Consider the following 27,258-nt stretch of genomic DNA (forward strand, 5'->3'; position numbering starts at 1 on the left):
TTTCAATAAGTGTTTATTAACTTACATAATTAGAGAAAAACAACGATTTCAAAATGAAGTAATAACTGCTATGTTTTTTTTTTTTTTTTTAAACGGAGTCTCACTCTGTCCCCCAGGTTAGAGTGCAGTGGCGTGATCTTGGCTCACTGCAAACTCCTCCACCCAGGTTCAAGTGATTCTCCTGCCTCAGCCTCCCAAGTAGCTGGGATTACAGGTGTCCACACCTGGCTAATTTTTTTTTTTTTTTTTTTTTTTTAGTAGAGACAGGGTTTCACCATGTTGGCTAGTCAGGCTGGTCTCAAACTCCCGACCTCAGGAGATCTGCCCGCCTTGGCCTCCTAAAGTGCTGGGATTACAGGTGTGAGCCACTGTGCCTGGCCAATAAATGCTATGATTGAGTAGGGAAAAATATAACTTAAATACTATCTTTCATGGGCGTTATTGTTAAGGAATAATTTCTGATTTACCACTTAAGTTTTTCACATTAATTTAAATTTTTTCTTTGTTCTTTTAAAGGAAGCTTTCACTGTCTACAAACTGCATTGAAAAAATTGCTAACCTGAATGGCTTAAGTAAGTGATTCACAGTAACAGTTGGTTCATGGATTTCCTAGTTATTGTAATAAACATTCCAGAGACAATATGTAATTCCAGAAGCTGGCACCTGTTTTAGCCATACTTGTCAGACAATAGAATACATAAACTATGTCTTTTTTTTTTTTTTTTTGAGACCCTATTTCGCACTTGTTACCCAGGCTGGAGTGCAATGGCGTGATCTCAGCTCACCGCAACCACTGCCTTCTGGGTTCAAGTAATTCTCCTGCCTCAGCCTCCCGAGTAGCTGGGACTACAGGCACAAGCCACCATGCCCAGCTAATTCTTGTATTTTTAGTAGAGACGGTGTTTCACCTTGTTGACCAGGATGGTCTCGATCTCTTGACCTCATGATCCACCCGCCTCGGCCTCCCAAAGTGCTGGGATTATAGGCGTGAGCCACCGAGCCTGGCCAACTATGTCTTAAGTTTGATTATCCTAAGAAAATTAGAGATAGCATGAGCTCTGAACATTTTAAAGACATTTAAAAGCTTTTATAGAGTTAGAGTTGAGACATCTTAAATAGAATATCAGATTTTTAATTATATATTTCTTTGTTCAGATTTGTTTTGTCTGTATTTCAAACTTGTTATATTTAAATGTTAATTCCTTGTCATCCCTATTTTTTTTTTCCTGTGCTAAGGAGCATTCTTGTTAATGACATTGCACCCTCCCAGTTGCCAAGGCCTCTGACTCTTTATTAGTTTCCTATGGCTGCTGTAACTTGATGGCTTAAAACGATAGATATTTATTCTCTTATGGTTCTGGAGACCAGAAGTCTGAAATCAGTTTCGTCTGGTGAAAATCAAGCCATACTCCCTCTGGAGGCTTGAGAAGAATCTTTTTCTAGCCTTTTTCAGCTTCTGGTGGCTGCTGCATTCCTTGGCTTGTGACTCATCACTCCAATCTCTGCCTGTAGTCACACTGGCTTCTCCTTCTATGTCAAATCTCTGTCTGCCTCCCTCTTATGAGGATACATATGATTGCATTAGGGCACACCCTGATCTTGAGGATAATTTCCCCATCTCTCAAGATCCTTAATCACATCTGCAAAGTACTTTTTTATGCCATATAAGGTAACATTTATAGGTTCCAGGGATTAGAATGTAGGTGTCTTTTGAGGAGCACTACTACTATGTTTAGCCTACTAGTTTAGCCTACTATGTTTAGACCATACTAGTTTAGCCTACTACTATGGTCTCTCTTCAAGCCCTACATGCAAGTTCATCACTAAATCCTGTTAACTCTACTCTTTGAAGGAGCTCTCAAAGAAAGTGTTGCTTTTCCATTTCAAGGAGTTACAACTTTAATTTAGACCCTCATCATCTTCCCCTTAGGTCATTGTTCTTCATATATTTGACCACTTTCCATAGTAAGAAATACATCTGAATTTATTATACATCCATATGAATATGCATATCAAATATGTACATACACATACAAACTTAAATAAAGTTTGTAAGACAATATTTACCCTTATATAAAGGCAAGGTTCCAGTATTTTTTTTTTCCATTATGTTGCCCAGGCTGATATTCAGTGGTACAATCTCAGCTCATTGCAACTTCCACCTCCTGGGTTCAAGTAATTCTGCAGCCTCAGCCTCCCGAGTAGCTGGGATTACAGGTGTCCACTGCCATGCCTGGCTAATTTTTGTGTTTTTAGTGGAGACAGGGTTTCTCCATGTTGACCAGGCTGGTCTTGAACTTCTGACCTCAAGTGATCTGCCCACCTCAGCCTCCCAAAGTGCTGGGATTACAGGTGTGAGCCACCATGCCTGACCAGTTCCAGTATGTATTTTTAAATTTTTATTTCTGCTTATTTTTTTAAAATGCTGATCACAACACACTAAATTGATTTCACAACCTATTAATTTAGGCTCATGACCCATAGTTTAAAAAACACTGTCGTACAACTTTTGTGATAGTAAAACAGGTCAGGGCCACTGGTCTCATTATCTAAGGTGTTACCTGAGGTTCATTGTCTCATGACTGAGAAAATTAAGGAATGTGAATGCAAAGGGTGAGGTTGCAGTGAAAGTTTAATGAATGAAAAAAGAAAGCTCTCTGTAGCAGAGAGGGAAGCCTGAGTTGTTTTTTTTTACAATTGAATTCAAAAGCTTTTATAAGAAACTCCTCTCATTGCTGTAGCTATTTGAGTAACTCCTCTTATCTGAAAAGCTGTCTGCACAACTCCCCTTTATCTATGTAGTTGTTGGTGTGTCTCTAGGCAAGCATAAAGCACTGCTTCTCTTGTTTGTATAATTGTGGGTTTATTTTAGTTAAGTCCCCCTCCTCCCTGTACAAGTTCCCAGGGAGCCTACTATGTACATGTCTGAAAAGGGAAAGAAAGTTTTTCCTGGGAGCCCGCCAATTACACAAAGAACAATCTGTGCTGGACCCTACATACTTATCCATGCAGGTGCAGCCTGAGTTTTCCCCAGGGTGCTCTATTTTTGCCTGTAGCTGTGATTTTTCAGACGGGCTGCTTTTCCAAGGACCAGCCCTAACCGTTTACCTAACAGATCCCTCAGTAGCCTCCTAACTGATCTCCTTTCTCCTGTCTTTCTGCCCTTCAGGTGGCCTTCATCACTGATAACAGAATTTTCTTTCTAAAAATATTATTTGAATATCATTATATCAGAGATCTTTTAATGGTACCTCTTTGCCTAGAAAAGACCAAATGCCTTAATGTTGCATTCAAAGTTATCTAAAAACTTGTACTATCCAATTCACACCCAAATATACTATTTTAAAAATGACTTTGTAACATTTATTAATGCAATACTTTTCACTGAGAACAGCTTCTTCCTGTAACAGGAAAATCCTGTAATAAATTAAGATTTAAGAATGCAGCCAGGCACCGTGGCTCACACCTATAATCCCAGCACTTTGGGAGGCTGAGTCAGGTGGATCACTTAAACTCAGGAATTCAGGACCAGCCTGGGCAACATAGTGAGACCCCTGTCTCTACTAAAAATTTTAAAAATTATCTGGGCATGGTGATGTGTGCCTGTAGTCCCAGCTACTTGGGAAGAGGATTGCTTGAGCCCACGAGACTGAGTCTGCAGTGAGCTATAATGGTGCCACTGCACTGCAGCCTGTGCAACAGAGCAAGACCTTGTCTCAAGAAAAAAAGGTTATGAATGCCACATTTGAATGTCACTCCCTCCTTAAAGATTTCCCTCAACTTCATCATCAAAATTAATTACTCTTTTGGGAATATTCATAACAGTCTACCTTGGATTATAATAATAATTACCTATCTCATATAATTATTGTGAAGATTGAGTTAGTATATATAGAGTATACAGAATTGTGCCTGGTGCATATAAAATGCTCAATAAATATTAACCATTATTATAGTTAGTTGGGAAGATGTTCTGCTCTTAAGATAGTGAATTATTTGAGAAAAAGCATCATCTTATTAATCTTTCAATCTTCTATACCAGTACCCCTCACGCCTTGTATCTTACTCCAGAAATAGCCTATAGATAATAGAAATAGAAATAACCTTTAAAAAATACAGATAGGTATTTTATTTTTTAACCAAATCACAGTCTAATTATTTAAAAGATTAAAAGCAAATGATTTTTTTAAATACCAAATTTATTTTATTTCACTTCTAATTCTTCATGGAGTGAGGTGGACAATACATAAATACATGTTCTTATTTTCTACTGTGAGTTCTCATAAGAGATTTGAAATATGTATGTTCCCAAACTTAAAATATTCTCTACTGCTATTTTATACTGTAATATTTTTATTAGCCAGCAATTTAAGACCATGTGTTCCAGATAATCATTTTTTAATTTAATAGTGACATGTTATGAAATTATACCTGTAGTGTTTACGTTAGATGATAGGTCAATGTTATTTTCGACTTGATTACCCATTTTTGTTAACACAACCTTTCTTACTCATTGTATAAGGATATCTATTATATAAAACTTATTAAAGCTTTATTATACTAGATGTACAATTGTATAATATGATTCTAGTAAGTAAAAAAAATGTTTTCTTTTCACCACAGAAAACTTGAGGATATTATCATTAGGAAGAAACAACATAAAGAACTTAAATGGACTGGTAGGTTGTTATTTATCATTATTTTATTTATTTATTTAATTTGCACACATCCATGAATAATTTCCTGGATAAATTCCTTGAAATGGAATTACTAGGTCAAAAGGTATGAGTTTCTTTTAAGGCTTTTGTGACATAGTCTCAAGTTGCCCTTCAAAAAGTTTTTAACAACCTATAATGTGTGAGGTTTCCCAATTTCCCATACCAGCCTTGGGCATTTAAAATTTTTTTGACATGTCTTATTTTTATATTTATTGGCTATTTGAATTTCCTTCCATAGAAGGTGAGATGGAACAATTACATAAAACTAGTCAATTTCAGGAAAGATGAAGTGAATTTTTCTGCATAATTTTTAATATATTTATTGTTAAATAATTCATAAACTTACTGAAATTTTGTATGGCCCTGACTCCTTTTCCCTTCCCAATAAATTTTAATACAGAAATTCAGAATTTATTATATTTCAGGCTAAATTTAACTTTGAGTTACCTATAAAGGAATAGTTTGCAGATAAATGTACTCCAGAATGTTTTTTTTGTTTGTTTGTTTGTTTGTTTTGGAGACGGAGTTTCGCTCTTGTTACCCAGGCTGGAGTGCAATGGCGCGATCTCAGCTCACCGCAACCTCCGCCTCCTGGGTTCAGGCAATTCTCCTGCCTCAGCCTCCTGAGTAGTTGGGATTACAGGCACGCACCACCATGCCCAGCCAGTTTTTTGTATTTTAGTAGAGATGGGGTTTCACCATGTTGACCAGGATGGTCTCGATCTCTTGACCTTGTGATCCACCTGCCTAGGCCTCCCAAAGTGCTGGGATTACAGGCGTGAGCCACCGCACCCGGTGCAGAATGTTTAGTATTAATATGTACTTGATGTTCTCCCAGGTATTTATGGAATCCTTTATAGAATCCCAAATTCTCAAGTAATGCTATAGTATGTAATTTCTGCCATAAAATAAAATAAATACCCAGAGACCACAAACAAATTGTAAATATAGGATTAAAGGCTTGTATTAAGATGCTATCTGGCTAAACCATCACTTGTTTTAGATATTTCACTTTCTAAACACTCCTATCAATGATACTCAATAGTTAGTTTTCTTTCCAGGATATAATGTGGGGTGTGTGTCCAAAAGCTTTATTACTTATGTGCAGCCTAAATAAAAATAAAGCTATGGCTAGGCACAGTGGTTTATGCCAGTAATCCCACCACTTAGAAGGCCAAAGTGGGAGGATCACATGAGGCCAGGAGTTTACCTGGGCAACGTAGCAAGACCTTGTCTCTATTGAAAATTTAAAAAGAAATTAGCTAGGCATGGTTGTCCCAGCTACTTGAGGGGCTGAGGCGGAAGGATTGCTTGAGCCCAGGAGTTTGAGTTTACAGTGAACTATGATTGTGCCATAGCACTGCATAAAAGAAAATGAAAGCTGCATAGGGATGCAGATACTGGGCTTCAAATAGGTTCACATACTAGATGACTTATTCATCTAGACAATCCTGCCTCATAGTATGTTTTAAATAGTGGTCTTAGTAAATTGCAGATGATTACTGTAGTGTGTGAAACATGGAGTGTTAAGTTGAAGAAAAAGGGTTTCTTTAAAACTACTCAAGAAAATTATTAAGGTACATTATAAGCCCATTTGTATATATGATCTGGCCTTTGCCTTTCTTTCTGATCTCATTTCATGTTTCTCTTCTCCTAGTTGATAATCTCTAGTGACTGGCCTTCTTTCTGTTCCTTTACCATGCACAGTTCATTCCCACCTGAGGATTTTTTTACTTGCTGCTCCCTCTGTCTTAAAACTCTATTACCGTGGATTTCCACTATGTGGGCTCCTTCTTAACCTTCACATCTCAGCTCAGATGTCACATCCTTAAAGGTGACCCAATCACCCTATATCTAAAGTGGCTCTCTAAGCAGTAATGCTTTTTGTTTTTGTTTTTGTTTTAGACAAGGTCTCACTCTGTCACCCAGGCTAGAATGCATGGTACAATCACAACTCATTGCAACCTTGACCTCCTGGGCTCAGGCCATCCTCCCACCTCAGCCTCCTGAGTAGCTGGGGCCACAGGTGTGCACCATCACACCCAGCTAATATTTTAATTTTTTGTAGAGACGAGGTCCCACTATGTTGCCCAGGCTGATCTCAAACTTCTGGGCTTAAGCAATGCTCCTGCCTTAGCCTCCCAAAGTGCTGGAATTACAGGCATGAGCCACCATGTCTGGTGGAGTAACTCTTTATTTTTTTGATCCAGGGTCTCACTGTGTCACCCAGCCTGGAATGTCATAGCGCTGTCTTGGCTCACTGCAACCTCTGCCTCATGGCTCAAGCAATCCTCCCACCTCAGCCTCTCCAATAGCTGTGACTAAAGACACATGCTATCACACTTGGCTAATTGTTTTGTATTTTTGGTAGGGGTCTTGCCATGTTTCCCCGGCTGGTCTTGAACTCCTGAGCTCAAGCAGTCCACCTGCCTGACCTTCCAAAGTGCTAGGATTACAAGCCTGAGCCACCACACCTGGCTGTGTAAAACTCTTACCAGTTGTAATTTTATTTTTTCATGTTACTCACTATTACCTGAAATTCTTGTTTGTTCTTTCTCTCTCTCTCTCTCTCTCACACACACACACACACACACACACATACACACACATCCTAATGACCATGTCAGTTTTGATTTTTGTTTGCTTAGAGACAGGGTCTCACTATGTCACCCAGGCTGGAGTGCAGTGGCACAATTATAGCTTACTGTGATCTTGAACTCCTGGGCTCCAGCCATCCTTGCTCCTCAGCTTCCCAAGAATCTGGGACTATAGATGAATAGATGAGATTACAGGTGTGCACCACCTTGCCCAGCTAATTTTTAAAAAAATTTTTTGTAGAGATAAATTCTCACTATGTTGCCCAGGCTGGTCTTGAACTCCTGGCCTCAAGTGATACTCCTGCCTCATCCTCCCAAAGTGCTGGGATTACAGGCATGAGCCATTGTGAGGGCCTGCCCATTTCAGATTTGTTAATGAGCATCTACAATACTGCTTGATACATATAGTAGACACTCTGTGTTTGTTTAGTGACTCAATATGTTTTATTACAATTACACAACTATTACTTAAGTTAAAATTTTAATTCTAGGCCAGTTGTGGTGGCACATACCTGTAATCCCAGCTACTAGGGAGGCTGATGCACGAGAATTGCTTGAACCTGGGAGGTCGAGGTTGCAGTAAGTCGTGATCATGTCCACTGTACTCCAGCCTGGGTGACAGAGCAAGACTCTGTCTCAAAAAAGAAAACCAAAAACAGACACAAAATTTTTTTTTTTAATTCTAAAAGTTACATATTCATTGCAAAAGCAAATCAAGCAATTTATAAACATATGAAATATGCTATGAAAATCTTTTGTCTTTCTACCTTCTTCTCCCTGCCAGCTCCATGAAGTAACAAAAATTTTATTGGTTTCTAGACTTTAAAATCTTTTCTGTGCATATACAAATAAATGTGTGTATGTGTGTGTGTGCATGTGTGTGTATGTGAGCCATATTGTTTGATAGTGTACAAGGCATTTTTTCCTATAATTTAGTTTTTTCATTCAATAATATATCAATAATATCCTTCAATGTCAATACATGCAGATTTAATACTTTAAAAAATAGCTGTATAGTTTTCCACAGTATCAGTATACAATAATGTATTTAACTATTCCTATACTTCTGGCATTTAGTTTATTTCTAGGTTTTTTTTTCTGGGTGAGGAGTGTGAGTGCTCTTTCTCTCTCGCTCTCTCAATTTCTTCCTTTTTCTTTTCTTGCTATTACAAATCATGCTGCAGTGAACACCTTTGTCCCTCAGAAGTTAGTTTTGTGTTTACATGTGATGGGATAGATTTTTAAAAGTCAAAAAGCTGAGGATATTTTTGTGCATTTAAATTTTTGATAGATACCTCAAATTGTTCCCACAATGATAATGCTAGTTTCTATTTCCATCACTGGTGCATGGATGAGGATTATCCCCTCCACCCTCAACATCATTGAGTAGTATTCATATTTTTAACATTTGCCAATACAATAGGCAAAATGGAGTCTGGTGCTATTGTTGACTTTTTTTTTTTTTTTGAGACAGGGTCTCTCTATGTTGCCCAGGCAGGACTCAAACTCCTGGGCTTAAGTGACCCTCCTGCCTCAAGTCTCCTGAGTAGCTGGGACTATGGGCCACTATTCGTGGCAGGTACTGTGTTATTTTAATTTCCATTGTCTAGTCAGTTGTGACTTTGAACATCTTTTCTTTGTATTTTTATGTAATATTTAATATAATTGTATATTAAATTTTATAATGTAATATAATTAATATATATATTTATATTTATATTTTTTGTGAGACAGCAGTCTGACTTTGTCACCCAGGCTGGAGTGCAGTAGCATGATCTCAGCTCACTGCAACCTCCTTGACCTCCTGGGCTTAAATGATCCTCCTGCCTCAGCCTCCCAAGTACCTGGAACTAGAGGCATGTACCACCACAACTGGCTTTTTTTTTTTTTTTTTTTGGTAGAGAAAATGGTTTCACCATGTTGCCCAGGCTGGTCTTGAACTCCTGAGCTCAAGCAATCTGCTTATGTTGGCCTCCCAAAGTGCTTAGGACTAAAGGCATGAGCCATTGCGCCTGGCCTAATGTCTTTTTATGTACTAATCATTTAGGCTTCATCTTTTGGAAATTGACCAAACGCATTTTTAAGCTATTTTTCTACTAGATTTATCTTTTTCTTACTGAATGATATGTACTCTTCAATATTCCTAATATCCATTATTGAAAATGTTATTATATTATTGTTGTAGTTATCTTTATTGACTACACAGCAGGCTCTTTACATGCATTATCTCATTTCCAGCTCACAAGTAGATAATGTTATCCTCATTTTAAGGTAAGGAAACGAGGCTCAGTTATGTAAAGTATTCAAGTATAGTGAGCAGGTGTTCTTTTTTTTTTTTTTTTAGCAGTGCTACCCCATAGGCAGTGTGCCTGGTGTAACAGTTGTGAACAGGCATTCTTAAACACTGTTGCTGAGACAGCAGTTTGTCAATAACTATCACAATATTCAATATATATTTACTTTGTCCCAACTATTCTATATTTAGGAGTTTTTCATACATGGACAAAAATGGTGGAGCAAGTATTTCACTGTAACATAGCTTGTACAAAAGACTGCAACAATCTTAAGTGTCTGTCAGCAGTGGGCTAGCTAAATACATTAATAAATACTATGCATTGAGGAAAAACAATGAGGTGGAACTTCTGTCTGTGTGTTGAGATGGAATAATTTGCAAGATATATTAGGTATAGAAAAAGCAAAGTGAATATTTATATGTACATATATGCATAGAATATTTCTGGTGATGGCTGTTACTTCTGGGAAAGGGAGCTAGGGGTACAAAGTGAGAAAGACTTTTCTTTTTATACTTGTTTGTACTGATTGATTTCTAAAAATCTTGTCTATATTATTAATACTATTTCTGTCAAAATACTGATTATTTTTCCCTTAAAAAATACAAACAAAAAAATACACTCATGTTTGTAGCAGCATTATTTATAATAGCCAAAAGGTAGAAACAGCCTAAGTGTTAACTACAGATAATTGGAGAAACAAACAAAAGAGAAGCTAATGAAGGAGAGGAGAGGGCAGAAGGAAAGTGGGCGGGGCAGAGAAGAGGAAGAAGCAGAGGACTTAAGTCACATTAGTCAGACCTTGGCAATCTGATTGCTGGTTCCATATTGAAATTTAATGCAGTTTTCAAAATTACTGATATATTTTCTTCGTTTGTCCCTTGTCTTTTTACCTTATTCATGGTTGCCAAATGGTATTTTAAAATTTTTGTTAGTCAAATCTTTGTGGTTTCAGTGTTTTGTATTTTACATAGACGATCCTAACTACTAGATTGTAAAAAATAATATTATCTTTTCTTTCTTTTTTTTTTGGAGACGGAGTTTCGCTCTTGTTACCCAGGCTGGAATGCAATGGCGCGATCTCGGCTCACCACAACCTCCGCCTCCCGAGTTCAGGCAATTCTCCTGCCTCAGCCTCCGGAGTAGCTGGGATTACAGGCACGCGCCACCATGCCCAGCTAATTTTTTGTATTTTTAGTAGAGACGGGGTTTCACCTCGTTGACCAGGATGTTCTCGATCTTTTGACCTAGTAATCCGCCAGCCTCGGCCTCCCAAAGTGCTGGGATTACAGGCGTGAGCCACCGCGCCCGGCCTTATCTTTTCTTTTTTAATTAAAAATTTTAAGTCTATACTTTTAAACCATGTGGAGTTTATTTTTACATGTGTCACGAGGCAGGTATCATGTCTTTTTTCTTCTTCTTCTTTAATTGGTTAGCCATTAATGGAAAAGTCTCCTTTTCTTGCTGTTTGGAAATGCTAAACTCCTGGATATGCATGGGTAGGTTCCTGGATGATGGTCACTTTCATTTTGTTTGTTGTTCTTTCTATAAATTTCAGCTTCAATATCATGCTGCTTTAATTTTCTTTAACTTTAGAATGCGTTTCTATCTGTTAAAACAAGTCCTCTCTCTTTTTTCAAAATATTTATGAGCATAGTCTTCAGAGAAACTTGAGAATCATTTTATCAAGTTATCTTAATACATCTGGTAAATTATTCCATTTCAGCACACACAAGTAAGTTCTACCTTGTTGTTTTCCTCAGTGCATAGTATTAATATATTTAGCTACTCCACTGCTGATAGACACTTAGATTGTTGCAAACTTTGTACAAGTTGTGTTGCTCTCCCATCTTTTCCATGTATGAAAAACTCCTAAATATTAAATTTGTGAGTTGATTTGGAAAGAAGTTATATCTTTATAATAATAAATCTTACAAGAAGATGTATTTATATTTTTTATGTCCTTCAGTAGAATTCAATAGTTTTAATTCCTATAAGGCCTTGTATAGATTTATTTCTGATTAATTCTTAAATTAACACATTGTACGTTAGTCAGACCTTAGCAGCTGATTGCAGGTTCCATATTGTACCTATTCATAGGGGACAGTGTGATGTTTTGATATATATATATATATATATATTCTGTAATGATCAAACCAAGGTAATTAGCACATCAATCACTCAATAATTTATTATTTCTTTGTAGTAAGAACATTCAAAATCTTCTTTTCTAGCTATTTTGAAATACAGTCATGCATCCCATAATGACTGGGATATATTCTGAGAAATGCATTATTAGGCAATTTTGTTGTTGTGTGAACATCATAGAGTATGCTTAGACAAACCTAGATGGTATAGCCTACTACACCTCTAGGCTATATGGTATAGCCTATTGCTCCTAGGCCACAAACCTGTTCAGCATATTACTGTACTGAGTGCTGCAGGCAATTGGAACACAATGGTAAGTATTTGTATAGCTAAACATAGAAAAAGTACAGTAAAAATACAGTGTGAAATATAAGAAATGGTACAGGTGTGTAGAGCAGTTATCATACATGGAACTTGCAGGACTGCAAGTTGCTCTGGATGAGTCAGTGAGTGAGTGGTGAGTGAATGTGAAGGCCTAGGGCATTACTGTACACAACTGTAGATTTTATAAAACACTGTACACAGGCTACACTTAATTTATAAGCAAGTTTTTGGCTGGGCACAGTGGCTTACATCTGTAATGCCAGCACTTGAGGAGGCCGAGGTGGTGGGATCACTTGAGGTCAGTAGTTGGAGTCAAGCATGGGCAACATAGTGAGACCCCATCTCTACAAAAAATATATATATTAGTTGGGTGTGGTGATACACACTAGTCCCTGGGTATCAGGAAACTGAGGATTGCTTGAGCCCAGAAGTTCCAGTTTGCAGTGAGCTGTGATCACACCACTGCACTCCAGTCTGGACAACAGAGCAAGACTCTGTCTCTAAATAAATGAATAAATTAATTAAAATAATATGTTTTTCTTTCTTCAATAATAAATTAACCTTAGCTTACTGTAACTGTTTTTTTTTTTTTTTTTTGAGACAGTCTCACTCTGTCACCCAGGCTGGAGTGCAGTGGCTTGATCTCAGCTCACTGCAACCTCTGCCTCCTGGGTTCAAGCTATTCTCCTGCCTCAGCCTTCCAAGTAGCTGAGATCACAGGTGCTCGCCACTATGCCTGGCTAATTTTTTTTTTTTTTTTTTAATATTTTTAGTACAGATGGGGTTTCTCTGTGTTGGCTAGGCTGGTCTCAAACTCCTGGCCTCAAGGGATCTGCCTGCCTTGGCCTCTCAAAGTGTTGAGATTACAGGTGTGAGCCACTGCAACTGGTCAACTTTTTTAACTTTATAAACTTTTCAATTTTTTTTAACTTTTTGACTTTTTGTAGTAATACTCAGCTGGAAACACAAAAACATTGTATAGCTGTATGAAAATATTTTCTTTCTTTGTATCCTTATTATATAAGCTTTCTGTACGCTTTTTCCTATTTTTAAATTTTTAAATCTTTTTTACTTTTTACACATTTTTGTTAAAAATGGAGACACAAATGCATACATTAGCCTAAGCCTACCCAGAGTCAACATCACTGTCTTCCACTCCACATTTTGTCCCACTGGAAAGTCTTCAGGGGTGATAACACACATGGAGCCGTCATTTCCTATCACCTCAGTGCTTTCTTTCTAGAATACCTCCTGAAGGGCCTGCCTGAGGCTGTTTTACAGTTAGCTTTTTTTATATATATAAGTAGAAGGGGTATACTCTAAAATAACCATAAAAAGTATAGTAAATATATAAACCAATAATATTATCATTTATTATTATTATACATAAATGTATGTGTTATGCATACATTTTTATACTAGTATCACCACAAACATGAATAATGCCTTGTGCTATGGCATTATAACTGCTGGGATATCACTAGGCAATAGAAATCTTTCAGCCCTATTATAATCTTATGGGACCACCATTGTATATGGAGTTAATCATTGATTGAAATGGTATGCATTGCATGACTGTATGCATTATTGTTAATTATAGTTAACCTACTGTGCTATTGTGAATTTGCTACTGTGAATGTGGGTGTACCAATATCTCGAGACTCCACTTTCATTTCTTCTGATTATATGCCCAGAAGTGGAATGGCTGGATCCCCTGTTGAGTGATATCAATCACCATATGATAATTCTGTTTTAATTTTTTTAAGGAACTGCCAAACTGTTTTCTATAGCAGCTGTACCATTTTACTTCCCTGCCAACTTTGTACAAGGTTCCAATTTCTCCACAACGTCACTAATACTTACTATTTTCTGTGATTTTGATAGTAGCCATCCTAATGGGTATGAGATGGTATCTCATGGTGCCAATCTCTTCATTTTACAGAATAAGAAACTAGGGGGATACATGATTTGTTTACATGCAGAGGCTGACCAGTTTGCTAAATGACTGTTCAGTTATTGTCTAATTCTTGAAAGAGTCAGTTTATTGAACGATAGATTTCACTGAATTGATTCATCAAACTTTGCCAGGTTTTCCTCATTGATATTCACTAGACTGCTTCACTAAAATCTTGTCTTTATTATCTACTTACAAATACATATAGGAAATTGTATTGTTGGATAGGCACAGTGGCTCATGCCTATAATCCCAGCACTTTGGGAGGCCGAGGCAGGCAGATCCCTTGAGTCCAGGAGTTCAAGACCAGCCTGGGCAACATCTCTACAAAATGCCATCTCTACCAAAAAGACAAAAATTAGTCAGATGTGGTAGTGTGCACCTGTAGTCCCAGCTACTAGGGAGGCTGAGGTGAGAGGATTGCTTGAGCCCAGGGGAGGTTGAGGCTGCAGTTAGCTGTTGAGTGTGCCACTGCACCCTAGTCTGGGTGATGGAACAAGGCCCTCTCTCAAACAAAACTAAAACAAAACAAAAGAAACTTTTTTATGTTTGAAAATTATCATAATAAATGTTGGGGAAGACCCTGAATTTTAGACCTAGCTCTATTATTTAATAGCAGTGTGTTCTTAGAAAAAGCTCTTAATCCCTCTATAATAGAAATCAAATAACCTGCCTTATCTGCTTTAAAGCAGATACTGTAAGGATGAATATACTTTATAGGAATGTAATTTGAAAACTATACCATTAAGATAGTGCTATTATTTCCCTTCTTGGTTATTTCAGTGGCTATTCTTAATAAAGTATTATGTTTTGGATTTTTTTTTTTTTTTAGTGGCACAATCAGAGAAGGAAGAGTTCAGATTAGTGAAGGAGGGAAGAGAATGTTCTACTTGGCTCACTTAATGAGAAAAAATAACCTCCCACACAACTATTAGATCTTCTACAAGTAGACAGGCAGAGTCTTAGTTTGCTTTAAAGCCATTATCTGTATCTTTATAAAGAAGGAGACAGAAAGAAAAGGTTAAACATAAGTATGTAAATCAAATTTTGTTCTTTTTCAGGAGGCAGTAGGGGACACATTAGAAGAACTGTGGATCTCCTACAATTTTATTGAGAAGTTGAAAGGGATCCACGTAATGAAGAAATTGAAGATTCTCTACATGTCTAATAACTTGGTAAAAGACTGGGGTAAGCTGAGAGTGGCCCTTTGCTAACCTTCTACCTCCTGTTTGTAGAAAGTAGTCTGCAAGGAAAAAGATGCAAAATGAGAACATTGATTTCTAAGCACAGAAAGTACATAATTCATTCACTTATATGCGATGAACTATACCAGTCTCTTTGGATACATGGTTGAATAGGACATTATCCCTGCCCTCAAGGAGTTCACAGCTTAGTGGGGAAAATTAATTTGTAAGCTAATAATTATAAAACTGTGTGATAAGAGGCCAGATGCAATGGCTCATGCCCATAATCCCAGTATTTAGGAAGGCTGAGGCAGGCAGATCACCTGAGGTCAGGAGTTCGAGACTAGTCTGGCCAACATAGCAAAACCCTGTCTCTACTAAAAATACAATTAGCCAGGCATGGTGGTGCACGGCTGTAGTCCCAGCTACTTGGGAGGCTGAGGCATGAGAGTTGCTTTAACCCAGGAGATGGAGGTTGCAGTGAGTAGATATTGTGCCATTGCACTCCAAGCTGGGCGACAGAGTGAGACTCTGTCTCAAAACAAAAACAAAAAAACAAAACTGTGTGATAAGTTTGGCAATAGAGATTTGAATGAGTTGTTTTAAGAATTCAAGGATGAGGGAATGGGTACAGACAAAGGCAGGTTAGCTTAACCCACACTGCAGCAGCACAGCATAAAGACCTGTCACTGGAGAGCAATTTGTTCTTTTTGACTCTGAACCTTATCTCATCTTCTCTCATCCTTAGGCTAGCATTTAAAGTAGAGAGATATGTCTTCTTTTTCCCTCCCATCCTGTAATGTCTTCTGAGAATGGCTTTATATGGTATAACTTCCCTAGATTCTTTCAAAATCTTAAACAACTAATTGTTATGAATAGTCACAAACTGAAGGTTAATGATATTGGAATTTAATCCCCAAAATTGTAACAGTAATACTTGCTGTTTTAATATGGAAAATATTGTTTGCACTTGTAGCTGAGTTTGTGAAGCTGGCAGAACTGCCATGCCTGGAAGACCTGGTGTTTGTAGGCAATCCCTTGGAAGAGAAACATTCTGCTGAGAACAACTGGATTGAAGAAGCAACCAAGAGAGTGCCCAAACTGAAAAAGCTGGATGGTGAGTGATCCTGAGCTGGTTTGGACATGTTTTCTAGGCATAAAAATGGAATTTGTGTAGGCTGGGCGTGGTGGCTCACACCTGTAATCCCAGCACTTTAGGAGGCTGAGATTGGCAGATCACAAGGTCAGGAGTTCAAGACCAGCCTGACCAACATGGTGAAACCCCGTCTCTACTAAAAATACAAAAATTAGCCTGGCGTGGTGCTGCACACCTGTAATCCCAGCTACTCTGGAGGCTGAGTCAGGATAATCACTTGAACCTAGAGGCAGAGGTTGCAGTGAGCCAAGATTACAGCATTGAATGCCATCCTGGGCAACAGAGCAAGACTTTGTCTCAAAAAAAAAAAAAAAAATGAATTTGTGGCATGGAATCATGAAGAGGAGAAAAACTAAAGAAAAAATGCCCCGATCTTCCAGGTCATTTCTATCTATATAAAATTGAATGGTCTAGGTTTGGGCCAAGGTGAGATGAAAAACTGCTGGGATATTTAGACTGGCACAAGATTCTCCCTAGAGCAAAAGCTTATAAGAAAGCTAGGCCTTATAAATCTATGTGGGGCTAGTCACAGTGGCACATTTCTGTAGTCCCAAGCTACTCAACGAGGCATGAAGATTGCTTGAGGCCAAGAGTTTGAGATCAGCCTTGGCAATATACCGAGAAAAACCCTGTGTTTATTAAAAAAAATAAAAGTGTATATTTATTTTTTTCCTGATATAAATTTTCTGCTGTTACATTGGATTAAAGCTGGAATTATTCAGGGTTTGGTGCTGAGCCTCCTCCTTTTCTCACTCTTCCCTCAATCACAAAGAGGTCACCCATGCAAGCAGTAAGAGAGAAGGATCCTGACTTCCAGACAACACAAAGATCCATGTCTATCTACTATCTATTTGTACTTTTATGTAAACGAAAAATAAACTTCTAGCTCATTGAAGCAAGTTAAAAAATGAAAGAAAGCTAGACTTGTTCTCAAGTCAGAAAGGTGTGACAAAAGGTCACAAATTTTGATCGGAATCAAAAATTATTCTGATTCTTCAGAATAATCAAAAATACATGGTAAGCAGTTGCTTTTTTACAATTGGATCAAAATTGTGGTGTTCTCTCTCACTTTCTCTCCCCTCATCCCCAATCTTAGTTTCTCAATATCTAAGATGTGTCCGCATCAGTACATAACCATGATTAACTGAGTCAAGTCCCACAAAAACTTAATAGCTTTTGTGAAATTGTGCTAATGAATTAATCTCACCAAACCTTGTTTGTTTGTAATCTAAAAACTGGAGATGATAATAGTACCATTAGTAATCATTTTAGAATATATATCAGTGTATTATTATGAGGATTAAATGAAAATCTATGTGAAACACTGAACACATGGAGATAATCTATGCTAAATGTTGTGAATAGCATAAAGTAAGTATTCAAAATATATGTTATTGTCAGCTGGTGCAGTGGCTCATGTCTGCAATCCTAGCACTTTGGGAGGCCAAGGTGGGAGGATTGCTTGAGGTCAGGAGTTTGAGACCAGCCTGGCCAACATGGTGAAACTCTGTCTCTACTAAAAATACAAAATTAGCTGGACCTAATGGTGGGTGCCTGTAATTCCAGTTACTCAGGAGACTGAGGCAAGAGAATTGCTTGAACCTGGGAGGTAATGACTGCAGTGAGCTAAGATGGCACCACTGCACTCCAGCCTGGGTGACAGAGCAAGATTCTGTCTCAGAAACAAAATAAAAAGTTATTATTATTTTAGATTTTAAATCAATCCAAAAATGCAAATGTATAAGATATATTTTAATATAAATCAACCTCAATTTTGATTTTGAATAATACTTCCCCAATTCAGTTTAGCTGGGCTGCTAAGAAATTCAGTCTGGATCAGTGGCTACAACACTAGAAAGATGGCAGAGCAAGAGCAAATAAAAATCTCTTTGGTTCCTGAAAATCTCCTGAAAAAGAAGAAGGCTTATCAACCCTCAAAGTCACCCAGGCAAAACAGGCACTTTGGGCAAAGAAGGAGCAGAGGAAAGGAAAACAGCTCAGGTTTAAATGACTGGAATCAGTCCTACATGATTCCTGGCAGCAGAAACTGACAGGGTACTTCTCACATGACTAGTAGTGAAACCTTACTCCTTGGAATTGCCAGATAAACACTTCTTGGCCTTTGTTGTATGCATCAAAAGGATTGATGGTGTGAGTTTACTGGTGCAGAGAACCATTACAAGGCTTTGCCTAAAGAAAATTCTTAGTGATGTGTTTGTAAAATTCACCCCCCAGAACCTAAAAGTGCTGCATATTATTTTTCTAATATTTTAACATAAACCTCAAGGGACTATCAGAAGGAATTTCATCACCTTTTTGACTTTTGATTTTTTCTGTCTTACTTGAAACGTTTCTTATCTCAGAGGTTGGTGTGGTGTGGGGGTGGGGTTCAACTTAAACTAGAGGTTTCTCATCTTCTTTCTAGAAGCTTACTGAGGCTTTGAGGCTCAATTCTTTGTATTAGGAATCTCTTGGCTACTTGCTCTTGAGGCTGTGTTAAGGCTTAATTCTTCATATTAGAAATGTACCCTTATTTCTCTTTGTCTACTCTGGCTGCTTCTACCTTAAGCTGGATGAGGTGACTACGAAACCGCACAGAAGACTTACTTACCTTGCACAGCAGTAGTGCTTAGCACTATTCACACACTTTCAACCTCCAGAATATCCCAACTACTAAGGAAATACTTTGTCGCCCCTGTGATGTTTTTTACTTTGGTCTATGCACAGAGTTAGTCGCCGTGGTGTTACAAGCTATTCCTCTTTATGTTGCTTAGAGCTCGGATTTATTTATCACAACGGGTGGGTCTCAATGTCCCATCCCTGAGGCCACTGCAATGAGACAGTGGGACACATCTACCCCTGGATGGGGAGACTGAAGACCCCCTCCCGAAGGAGAATGGGAATCCCTGTACGGGCCACCAGAACGATTAGAAATGAGGCTCTTAAGGAAAAACGGGCACTTAGACAAAGGATTTTTTAGCAAAGCAAATTTACTTTTGCGCATAAGGGTGTCTCCTGTATGACTGGTTGCTACAAGAGCACACAGAACAAAGGAGAGTAGAAGTTTTTATTTTTAATTCGACTTTTGCTTTTGTGTCTTTTCTTTATTGGCTGGGGTTGGACTGTACAATTTAAACTGGATTCGATTGGCTAAATATTTAAATTTTTTTAGATAAGGTAGATGCATGATGAGAAAGAGGGGAAAGGAAGAAAGAGTTGTCTACAGCGAACTAGAGAGCTAGAGAGTAGTCTTTTCTTAGGAAAGGGATGTGAGCTGGTGCTGATAACGTCACTGGTGCTGTGGCATGCTTAGGCATGTAGTAAAGTTAGAAGAAAAGGAGAAGAAATGGGAGGTGGTACTGAGAATTAAAGAGTGAAAGGTTGAGCAGGCTGTTTGAAGAGAAACCTTCTATATCTCACACTGGGGATTTCCAAATCTGAAGTCTGTCGAAACATGGACAAGCCAAAGTAAAGAATAAGACCATCCCTCTGACGGACAACACAGTGACTGAGGAGTACCTGGGGAAGTTTGGTGTCATTTTGAAGCAGGAGCAGCAGGGAACAAACCTCTTGAACACCAAACTGTGGGAGGAAGTGGCTTTTTATTCAGCCAGGAGCTTCGGGGGGCTGCAGCCTCATTCACTGAGCTCCCCAAGCTGCAACTTCTCTCCCCTTTTATAGGCTTACAACGCTAAAGGGGAAACTGAGGCAGAACTATGTCATTGTCCATTTGCTGGACATCCAACCTTACAATCTTTTGGCTTCATTGATTTGATAATTCATATGCAGCATGAGTGGAGACCAGCAGGGAAGGGGGCTTACAGAGACAAGACAAAAGCAACAAGCTGTTTGTTGGCAGAGGTGTTTCCGGGAGGGAGCCTGGTCCATGGAGATGTGGGGGCATGAACCAGCGCCAGGCTCCAGCCTGCAGAGATAACGTTCATTTGCAGCTCTTTCAAGGTTAACAGATAGCAAAGACGCTGGGAACTAAAGAGGGAGTCATTTTCCCAGCTCTTTGGTATCTTATTTTATTTATTTATTTTTTCCTTCTTCACCCTCCTTCCCATCTGGAAGGCGGGGGAAGGAGGAGGTGAAATAGAAGGAGGTGAGGGGTCTCCCCTCTCAATTTGCTTGGAAGACCTCATTCATGAAACTACCTCCCCAGAGAAGCATTTCCAGGACATCTTATGGTTCTTGTGCCCTTTCCACCTCTCAGTGGCCCTTCATGCTACAAAAAATAGAATGGGTTTCCTCAAGGAGATGGACACACCTGGCTGTCAGGGTGAATGCATCAATCAGCTCATCCATCATCTGAAGTAGATCCAGGTGCAACACTGCAGTAATTTTTTGTCAATGAAGTGGAAGCATGTGTTTTTGTTTTAGGGGAATTTTTATCAATTATCTTCAGAGAACATTATTTCCTGCTGTATCTTCAAAAACTGGAAAGGAAGGGTCAAAGAAAAGACAGTAGCTGGCCAGACGTGGTGGTTCACTCCTGTAATCTCAGCACTTTGGGAGGCTGAGGCGGGCAGATTACCTGAGGTCGGGAGTTCAAGACCAGCCTGGCCAACCTGGTGAAACTCTGTCTCTACTAAAAATAGAAAAATTAGCTGGACGTGGTGGTGGATGCCTGTAATCCCAGCTACTTAGGAGGCTGAGGCAGGAGAATCACTTGAACCTGGGAGGCAGAGGTTGTAGTGAGCCGAATCATGCTACTGCACTCCAGCCTGGGCAACAGAGTGAGACTCCATCTCAAAACAAAACAAAACAAAAAAGAATAAAATAGAACCCTCCATGTAGAATTTGAATAGATCAAGCTACCTTATGGCCTTTTGGACCAAGTATTGACTTCTTGTCAATCTGAACAGGCCCTAGAAGAACCACCTCAGTCTCTTCTAAACCAGTGGGATAGACCAGAATAGAGATGGCCACGGCTGCAAACTTGCCTGTTTTTGTTTCTCTTCCATTGCTCATAAGCAAAACTGAGGGATCTTTAAAATCTAAAGTGAGAAAGACAGACAATACCAAATGCTAGTAAGGATGTGAGGCAACTCTCAAACTGTGTAGGATGGTAATGTAACTTGGTATATTTGGGAAATTGGCATTAACTACAAAAGCTCTACACGTACATTCCTTGTGACTCAGCAATTTCCTTCCTAACTACATACCCCAAAGAAAAGGGTGAGTATGTTTACCAAAAGATACCTATGAGAATGTTTATAGTAGCAATATTTTAGTAGCTAAAAATTAGAAACAACTTAAATGTTTTGAACAATAGAATAGATAGATAAATTATGGCATAGTCATACAATGGAATATTAAACAGCAATAAAAATGAATGAACTACAATTTTAGACAACATGGATGAATCATACAAATATAATATTGAATAAAAGAAGCCAGGTGGGGCATGGTGGCTCATGCCTGTAATCCAGCACTTTGGGAGGCCGAGGCAGGCGGATCACGAGGTCAGGAGTTTGAGACCAGCCTGACCAACATGGTGAAACCCCATCTCTACTAAAAATGCAAAAAAATTAGCCAGGCATGGTGGCACACTCCTGTAATTCCAGCTACTCAGGAGGCTGAGGCAGGAGAATCACTTGGACCTGGGAGGCAGAGGTTGCAGTGAGCCAAGATCACGCCACCACACTCCAGCCTGGGCAACAAAGCAAGATTACATCTTAACAAAACAAAACAAAACAGAAGCCAGATACAGAGTACATGCTATATCATTCCTGTGATCCTATTTGGGAGGCTGAGGCGAGAAGATTGCTTGAGTATGGGAGTTTGAGACTGTAGTAAGCTGTGATCACATCACTGCATTCCATCCTGGGTGACAGAGCAAGACCTCGTCTTAAAAAACAAACAAAAGGCCGGGCGCGGTGGCTCAAGCCTGTAATCCCAGCACTTTGGGAGGCCGAGGCGGGTGGATCACGAGGTCAAGAGATCGAGACCATCCTGGTCAACATGGTGAAACCCCATCTCTACTAATACAAAAAAAAATTAGCTGGGCACGGTGGCGCGTGCCTGTAATCCCAGCTACTCAGGAGGCTGAGGCAGGAGAATTGCCTGAACCCAGGAGGCGGAGATTGCAGTGAGCCGAGATCGCGCCATTGCGCTCCAGCCTGGGTAACAAGAGCGAAACTCCGTCTCAAAAAAAAAAAAAAAAAAAAAAAAAAAAAAAAAAAAAAAAAAAACAAGGAAAATGGGCTATGGTGTTAGATATTAGGATAGAATATATCTTTTGTGGGTGTAGTGACTGGCAGGGGGCCTGAGGCAGTTTTAAGGTTCTGATAATCTTTTCTTTCTTAAATCTGGGTGCTAGTAACTAGCTTTTGTTCACCTTATGAACATTTATCAATCGGTACATTATAATTTGTATACTTTGTATGTTGCGTGTCAACAAAAAGTTCACTTGTCCCACAAACAGATGCTGTGGGGTGTACAGAGAGGTCAAATTATGTTTACTGCCATAAAGAACGTGGAAGTCTTGGAAGGTATCACTGAGGAAATGAGGCACTGGAGTTAGTTCTTAATAAAGGGTAGGGTTTAGATGGGAGGAGAATTGAGGAGGACATTACAAAATGAAGGAATTTTAAGCTGGGTGTGGTGGCATGCACCTGTAGACCCAGGTACTCAGGAAGCTGAGGCATAAAGATCCTTTGAGCCCAGGAGTTCAAGTCCAGCCTGGGCAACATAGGAAGTCTCATCTAAAAAAAAAAGAAAAGAAAAGAAAGGAAGAGAGAAGAGAAAAGAAAAGGGGGAAAAAATGAAGGAACTTTGTTAACCAGTTGTCCAGAGGTAAAAGTGTGCAAGATGAGTTTGGGAGACAGTGAATTGATTAGGTTAGCTGGAGTGCTAGGTAAATGCCTGAATAGTTAAGACTGAGTAGTCAGCTGGGGTCAGACTGGCTTTAAATGCTAGGGGTCAGACTGGCTTTAAATGCTAAAGCTCAGAAATGGGTGGCCCTTGGCCCAGTAAGAACCAGAGATATGTTTTGTTTTCTCTACAGTGATTATTTTTTTCAATATCTCCCCAGTGTTCAGCAACTAGGGGAGGTCATTAAACAATTAGAGGAGTTCAGATTTTTTACAATACTGTGATTACACATTTTATTGTGGGAAATGAAGAATATTTCTTTATGCTTAACATAGAAAGCTTTTTTTTGAGACAGAGTCTCACTCTTGTTGCCCAGGCTGAAGTTCAGTGGCATGATCTTGGCTCACGGCAACCTCCGCCTCCCGGGTTCAAGTGTTCTCCTGCCTCAGCCTTCCTAGTAGCTGGAATTATAGGTGCCTAGCTAATTTTTTGTATTTCTAGTAGAGACAGGGTTTCACTATGTTGGCCAGGGTGGTCTCGAAATCCTGACCTCAGGTGATCCATCCGCCTCAGCCTCCCAAAGTGCTGGGATTACAGGCGTGAGCCACCGCACCTGGCAGAAAGTTTTCAATGTGTACAGAACTCACTTTATTTTTCTGCTTGGTACTTGTTGGTTTATTTTATTTTATTTTGAGACTGTGTCTCACTTTGCCACCCAGGCTGGAATGCAGTGGCATAATCACGGCTCACCACAGCCTTGGCCTCCCAGGCTCAAGTGATTCTCCCACCTCAGCCTCCAAAGTAGCTGGAGACTACAGGTTCACACCACCATGCCTGGCTATTTTTTTATTTTTTTATTTTTTGTAGAGATGGGGTCTTGCTGTGTTGCCCAGGCTTGTCTCCAACTCCTGGGCTTAAGTGCTCCTCTCACTTTGGCCTCCCAAAGTGCTGGAAATTACAGGCAGTGAGCCACCATGCCTGGCCATAGGCATTTTTATTTGCAATTTGGCAGTTAGGGGCTTAATATTCATACTAAACCATTTGAGAATTCTCCTGAGAAGCTTTTTAGAGAATTTGAAATTAAAGAGATTATTTTGTGAAATTATTTTTATTATGGCACACTTCATAGTATCTCAGCTTCTCAGGTTAACAGGAAAATATTTTCTTCTTTTTTTTTTTTTTTTTTTTTGAGACAGAGTTTTGCTCTTGTCGCCCAGGCTGGAGTACAATGGTGCAATCTCACCTCACTGCAACCTCTGCCTCCTAGGTTCAAGCAATTCTCCTGCCACAGCCTCTCATGTAACTGGGATTACAACTGCCTGCCACCATGCCCCAGCTAAGTTTTGTATTTTCAGTAGAGATGGGTTTCACCATGTTGGCCAGGCTGGTCTCAAACTCCTGACCTCAGGTGATCCACCTGCCTCAGCCTCCCAAAGTGCTGGGATTATAGGCGTGAGCAACCATGCCTGGCCAGGAAAATATTTTCATCTAGAATTTTAGCAATTTGTTGAGAATGACCAGTACTAATTTTCTTTTTCATTTTAGGTACTCCAGTAATTAAGGAGGATGAGGAAGAAGATAACTAATGCCACCTTTTCCACTTTGTGTTAACTTATTTAAATGTCATAAGAACAATAGATTCATTTTATATAATTGTCTATTTTAAAGGTTCTGTATGGAACAAAAGTTTCTTAAGATAAAACAGATCACTCATTCTCATCTTTTTCTCCCCCTTAACTTATTCAGTGTTTCTCCCCAAAACTGGTAATGCCAACCTAATATATCCTATTCCTCTTTTTAGAAACCACAAATTTTCAGTTTTTGTCTTCGGTCTCAGTTATATACTGTATAGCCCCATCTACTAAAACCTTTGTAGACCAGTCATTTTTTTGTCTTTCTTTTTTGTTTTTTTCTTTATCTTTTTTCCTGTAGACCAGTCATTTTTAATAACAAATGAACAAATGTTCTTTTTTCAGTTTGTTCATTTTTTTAAGTTAGACATTTTAAAAGATATGCATTTGAAAATTTAGAACATCTTTCCTGAAGGTCTGTCTCCTTACAATTCAGAAGCACAAATATATCATGACTTTAGCTCTGAAGGCAGCATGGTGATGGAAGAGCTCCTCTTAGAAATAGATAAATACTAAAAAAAGAAAAAAAAGAAAAAAGAAATATAGCAGCCATAGAGCCAAGGCTCCAAAATTCAATCGGAAAAGATATGGTGAAAAAAGGAAAAATTAATATCTTACAGACCTTCTAGTCTAGATTATACTTGTTTTTCCAAAAATGTGCACATTGTCAACTGGAATTTAGGTTGTTTTTATATGCATGGCCACCTGAGTCACTGTGTACAGTCAGTCATTTTGTGATCTAAGTCAGTGGTTAAAATGGCTGTCATGATCATTTCTTTGACCAATAATGTGGCCATGTTACTCGTGGAGCTGGCCTTAAGCACGCATTTTGGTTTTATAGTTCCTTATATGTTTAAATCATTAGTTATATATGAATTCCTAGCCTAAATGCTGGCCATTGATGTATGTCAAAATTTACCCTAGTGATTTGGTCTGGTGACCCTCGTTGGGAGAAGTGATTGTCATGGTTATAAGTAAGGGTATGATGAAACTTAGTATTTCAAAATATATTTTTTGAGAAGTTCTAAGTTAAACAGCTCTTAAAATGTATTATATATGTGGGTGTGAAGGGAAGAGAGATGTTTCATTATGAGATCCTAGGCAAATGGCAATAGGTTTGAGGATTGTCTCCTACATAAAGCAATGTAGGTGGTTTAACCTCAAAATTGTAAAGCAATAGTTAGATGGAGAGATTAGAATTTATCATGTAAAAAAAATTTTCAGGAAAATGTAAGACATTGTAGTCAGTGAGCAGATGAAGTCCGTAGGAGGCCATGGCTGAATCACTAATAGATTGCAGAAAAGAAGTCAGGACCCTCTGCCAAATTGTGCCTAAAGTCCCTCAGAGACGGTTGATTCTTGTTCCCCATCTACCTGTGTGATTTTACTTGCATAAAATCACAGTGAAAAGGGGGAGAATCATTTTTAAAAGTGATTGCATAAGTAGTCCTGGGTTTCAGAAGATTTCAGCTATCATTTATGTAGGAATTACTTGATTTTTCTAAGTCACTCTGATCAAAAGGGACCACTGCTTTGACAATCAACTCTAAATACAAACAAGGGGAAAACTTGGTCTAACATCCTTTCAGCTTTCTTTTCTCTCTTTTTTTACAATCTGATAGGAAGAAACCTTACCCTACTCTAGCTGGTTTATGCACTCAAAGCCTTTGGACCTTTCTTTTATGAACCATAGGCAATGAGCCTTCATTCTTCTTGGTGATGTTAAACGTCTATAAACTGAGAGGGAAGATGATCTTCTTAAAGTTTGCACTTCATCCAGTAGGCAAACTTGAAGTAATGTTGTTATGAGTATGTTTTCTAAAAGTAACCCTGGAAGTGAATATAATAGGAAGTAAATGATTTCATATTGAATTTATTTGTAAAATGGCTTAGAGCATTGGTGTTTTTTTCTGAATTCTGTAATATAGAAACTGATTCTCCTTGTTTCTCAGTGACTTTAATTACAAGTAGTTTTCAGAAATGTAAGATACTTTTCTCTGTCCATTTCATGTAAATTCATATTCCATATCATTCAACAAATATTTGAATGACTTCTATGCATCCCTGTTCATGGAACCCACACCATTAGAAAACGGAAGTTGGGATGTATGAAGAAATGTAGGATATTCTCTCAAATCATTCCCTAAATTATCCTTTACTGGTACAAATTTAGCTGATATAAATGCCTTTGGTTTATGCCTCTTGGATCAGATATTTGACCTACTTGGAATAGATTCTCTCTTGGTGCTTCCGGTGTAACCATTAAGCCATTTTAGTGGATCATTTAAATTTTTTCTATTCTTGGTTTTTTTTTTGTTTGTTTGTTTGTTTTTTGAGACAGAGTCTCACTTTGTCTCCCAGGCGGGAGTGCAGTGGTGCTACCTTGGCACTCTGCAACCTCTGCCTCCTGGGTCCAAGCGATTCTCCTGCCTCAGC

At 38.7% G+C, this 27,258-nt stretch overlaps 1 protein-coding gene across 1 annotated transcript in view; it reads left to right on the top strand.

Annotated features, from left to right (window-relative positions):
- Nucleotides 1-26,768, top strand: part of DNAL1 (dynein axonemal light chain 1) — a 41,340-nt gene extending 14,572 nt beyond the window's left edge. The window contains exons 4-8 of the mRNA XM_012438183.2: nucleotides 517-572; nucleotides 4,624-4,679; nucleotides 15,094-15,220; nucleotides 16,193-16,333; nucleotides 24,737-26,768. Coding sequence (XP_012293606.1) covers nucleotides 517-572; nucleotides 4,624-4,679; nucleotides 15,094-15,220; nucleotides 16,193-16,333; nucleotides 24,737-24,777 — 421 coding nt within the window. The 3' untranslated portion in view covers nucleotides 24,778-26,768. The remainder of the gene's footprint in view (nucleotides 1-516; nucleotides 573-4,623; nucleotides 4,680-15,093; nucleotides 15,221-16,192; nucleotides 16,334-24,736) is intronic.
- Nucleotides 26,769-27,258: the final 490 nt, after the last annotated feature.

This window comes from Aotus nancymaae, unplaced genomic scaffold, assembly GCF_030222135.1.
Source record: "Aotus nancymaae isolate 86718 unplaced genomic scaffold, 86718_ANA_hifiasm-v0.15.2.pri h1tg000011l, whole genome shotgun sequence".
Taxonomy (NCBI): Eukaryota; Metazoa; Chordata; class Mammalia; order Primates; family Aotidae; genus Aotus; species Aotus nancymaae.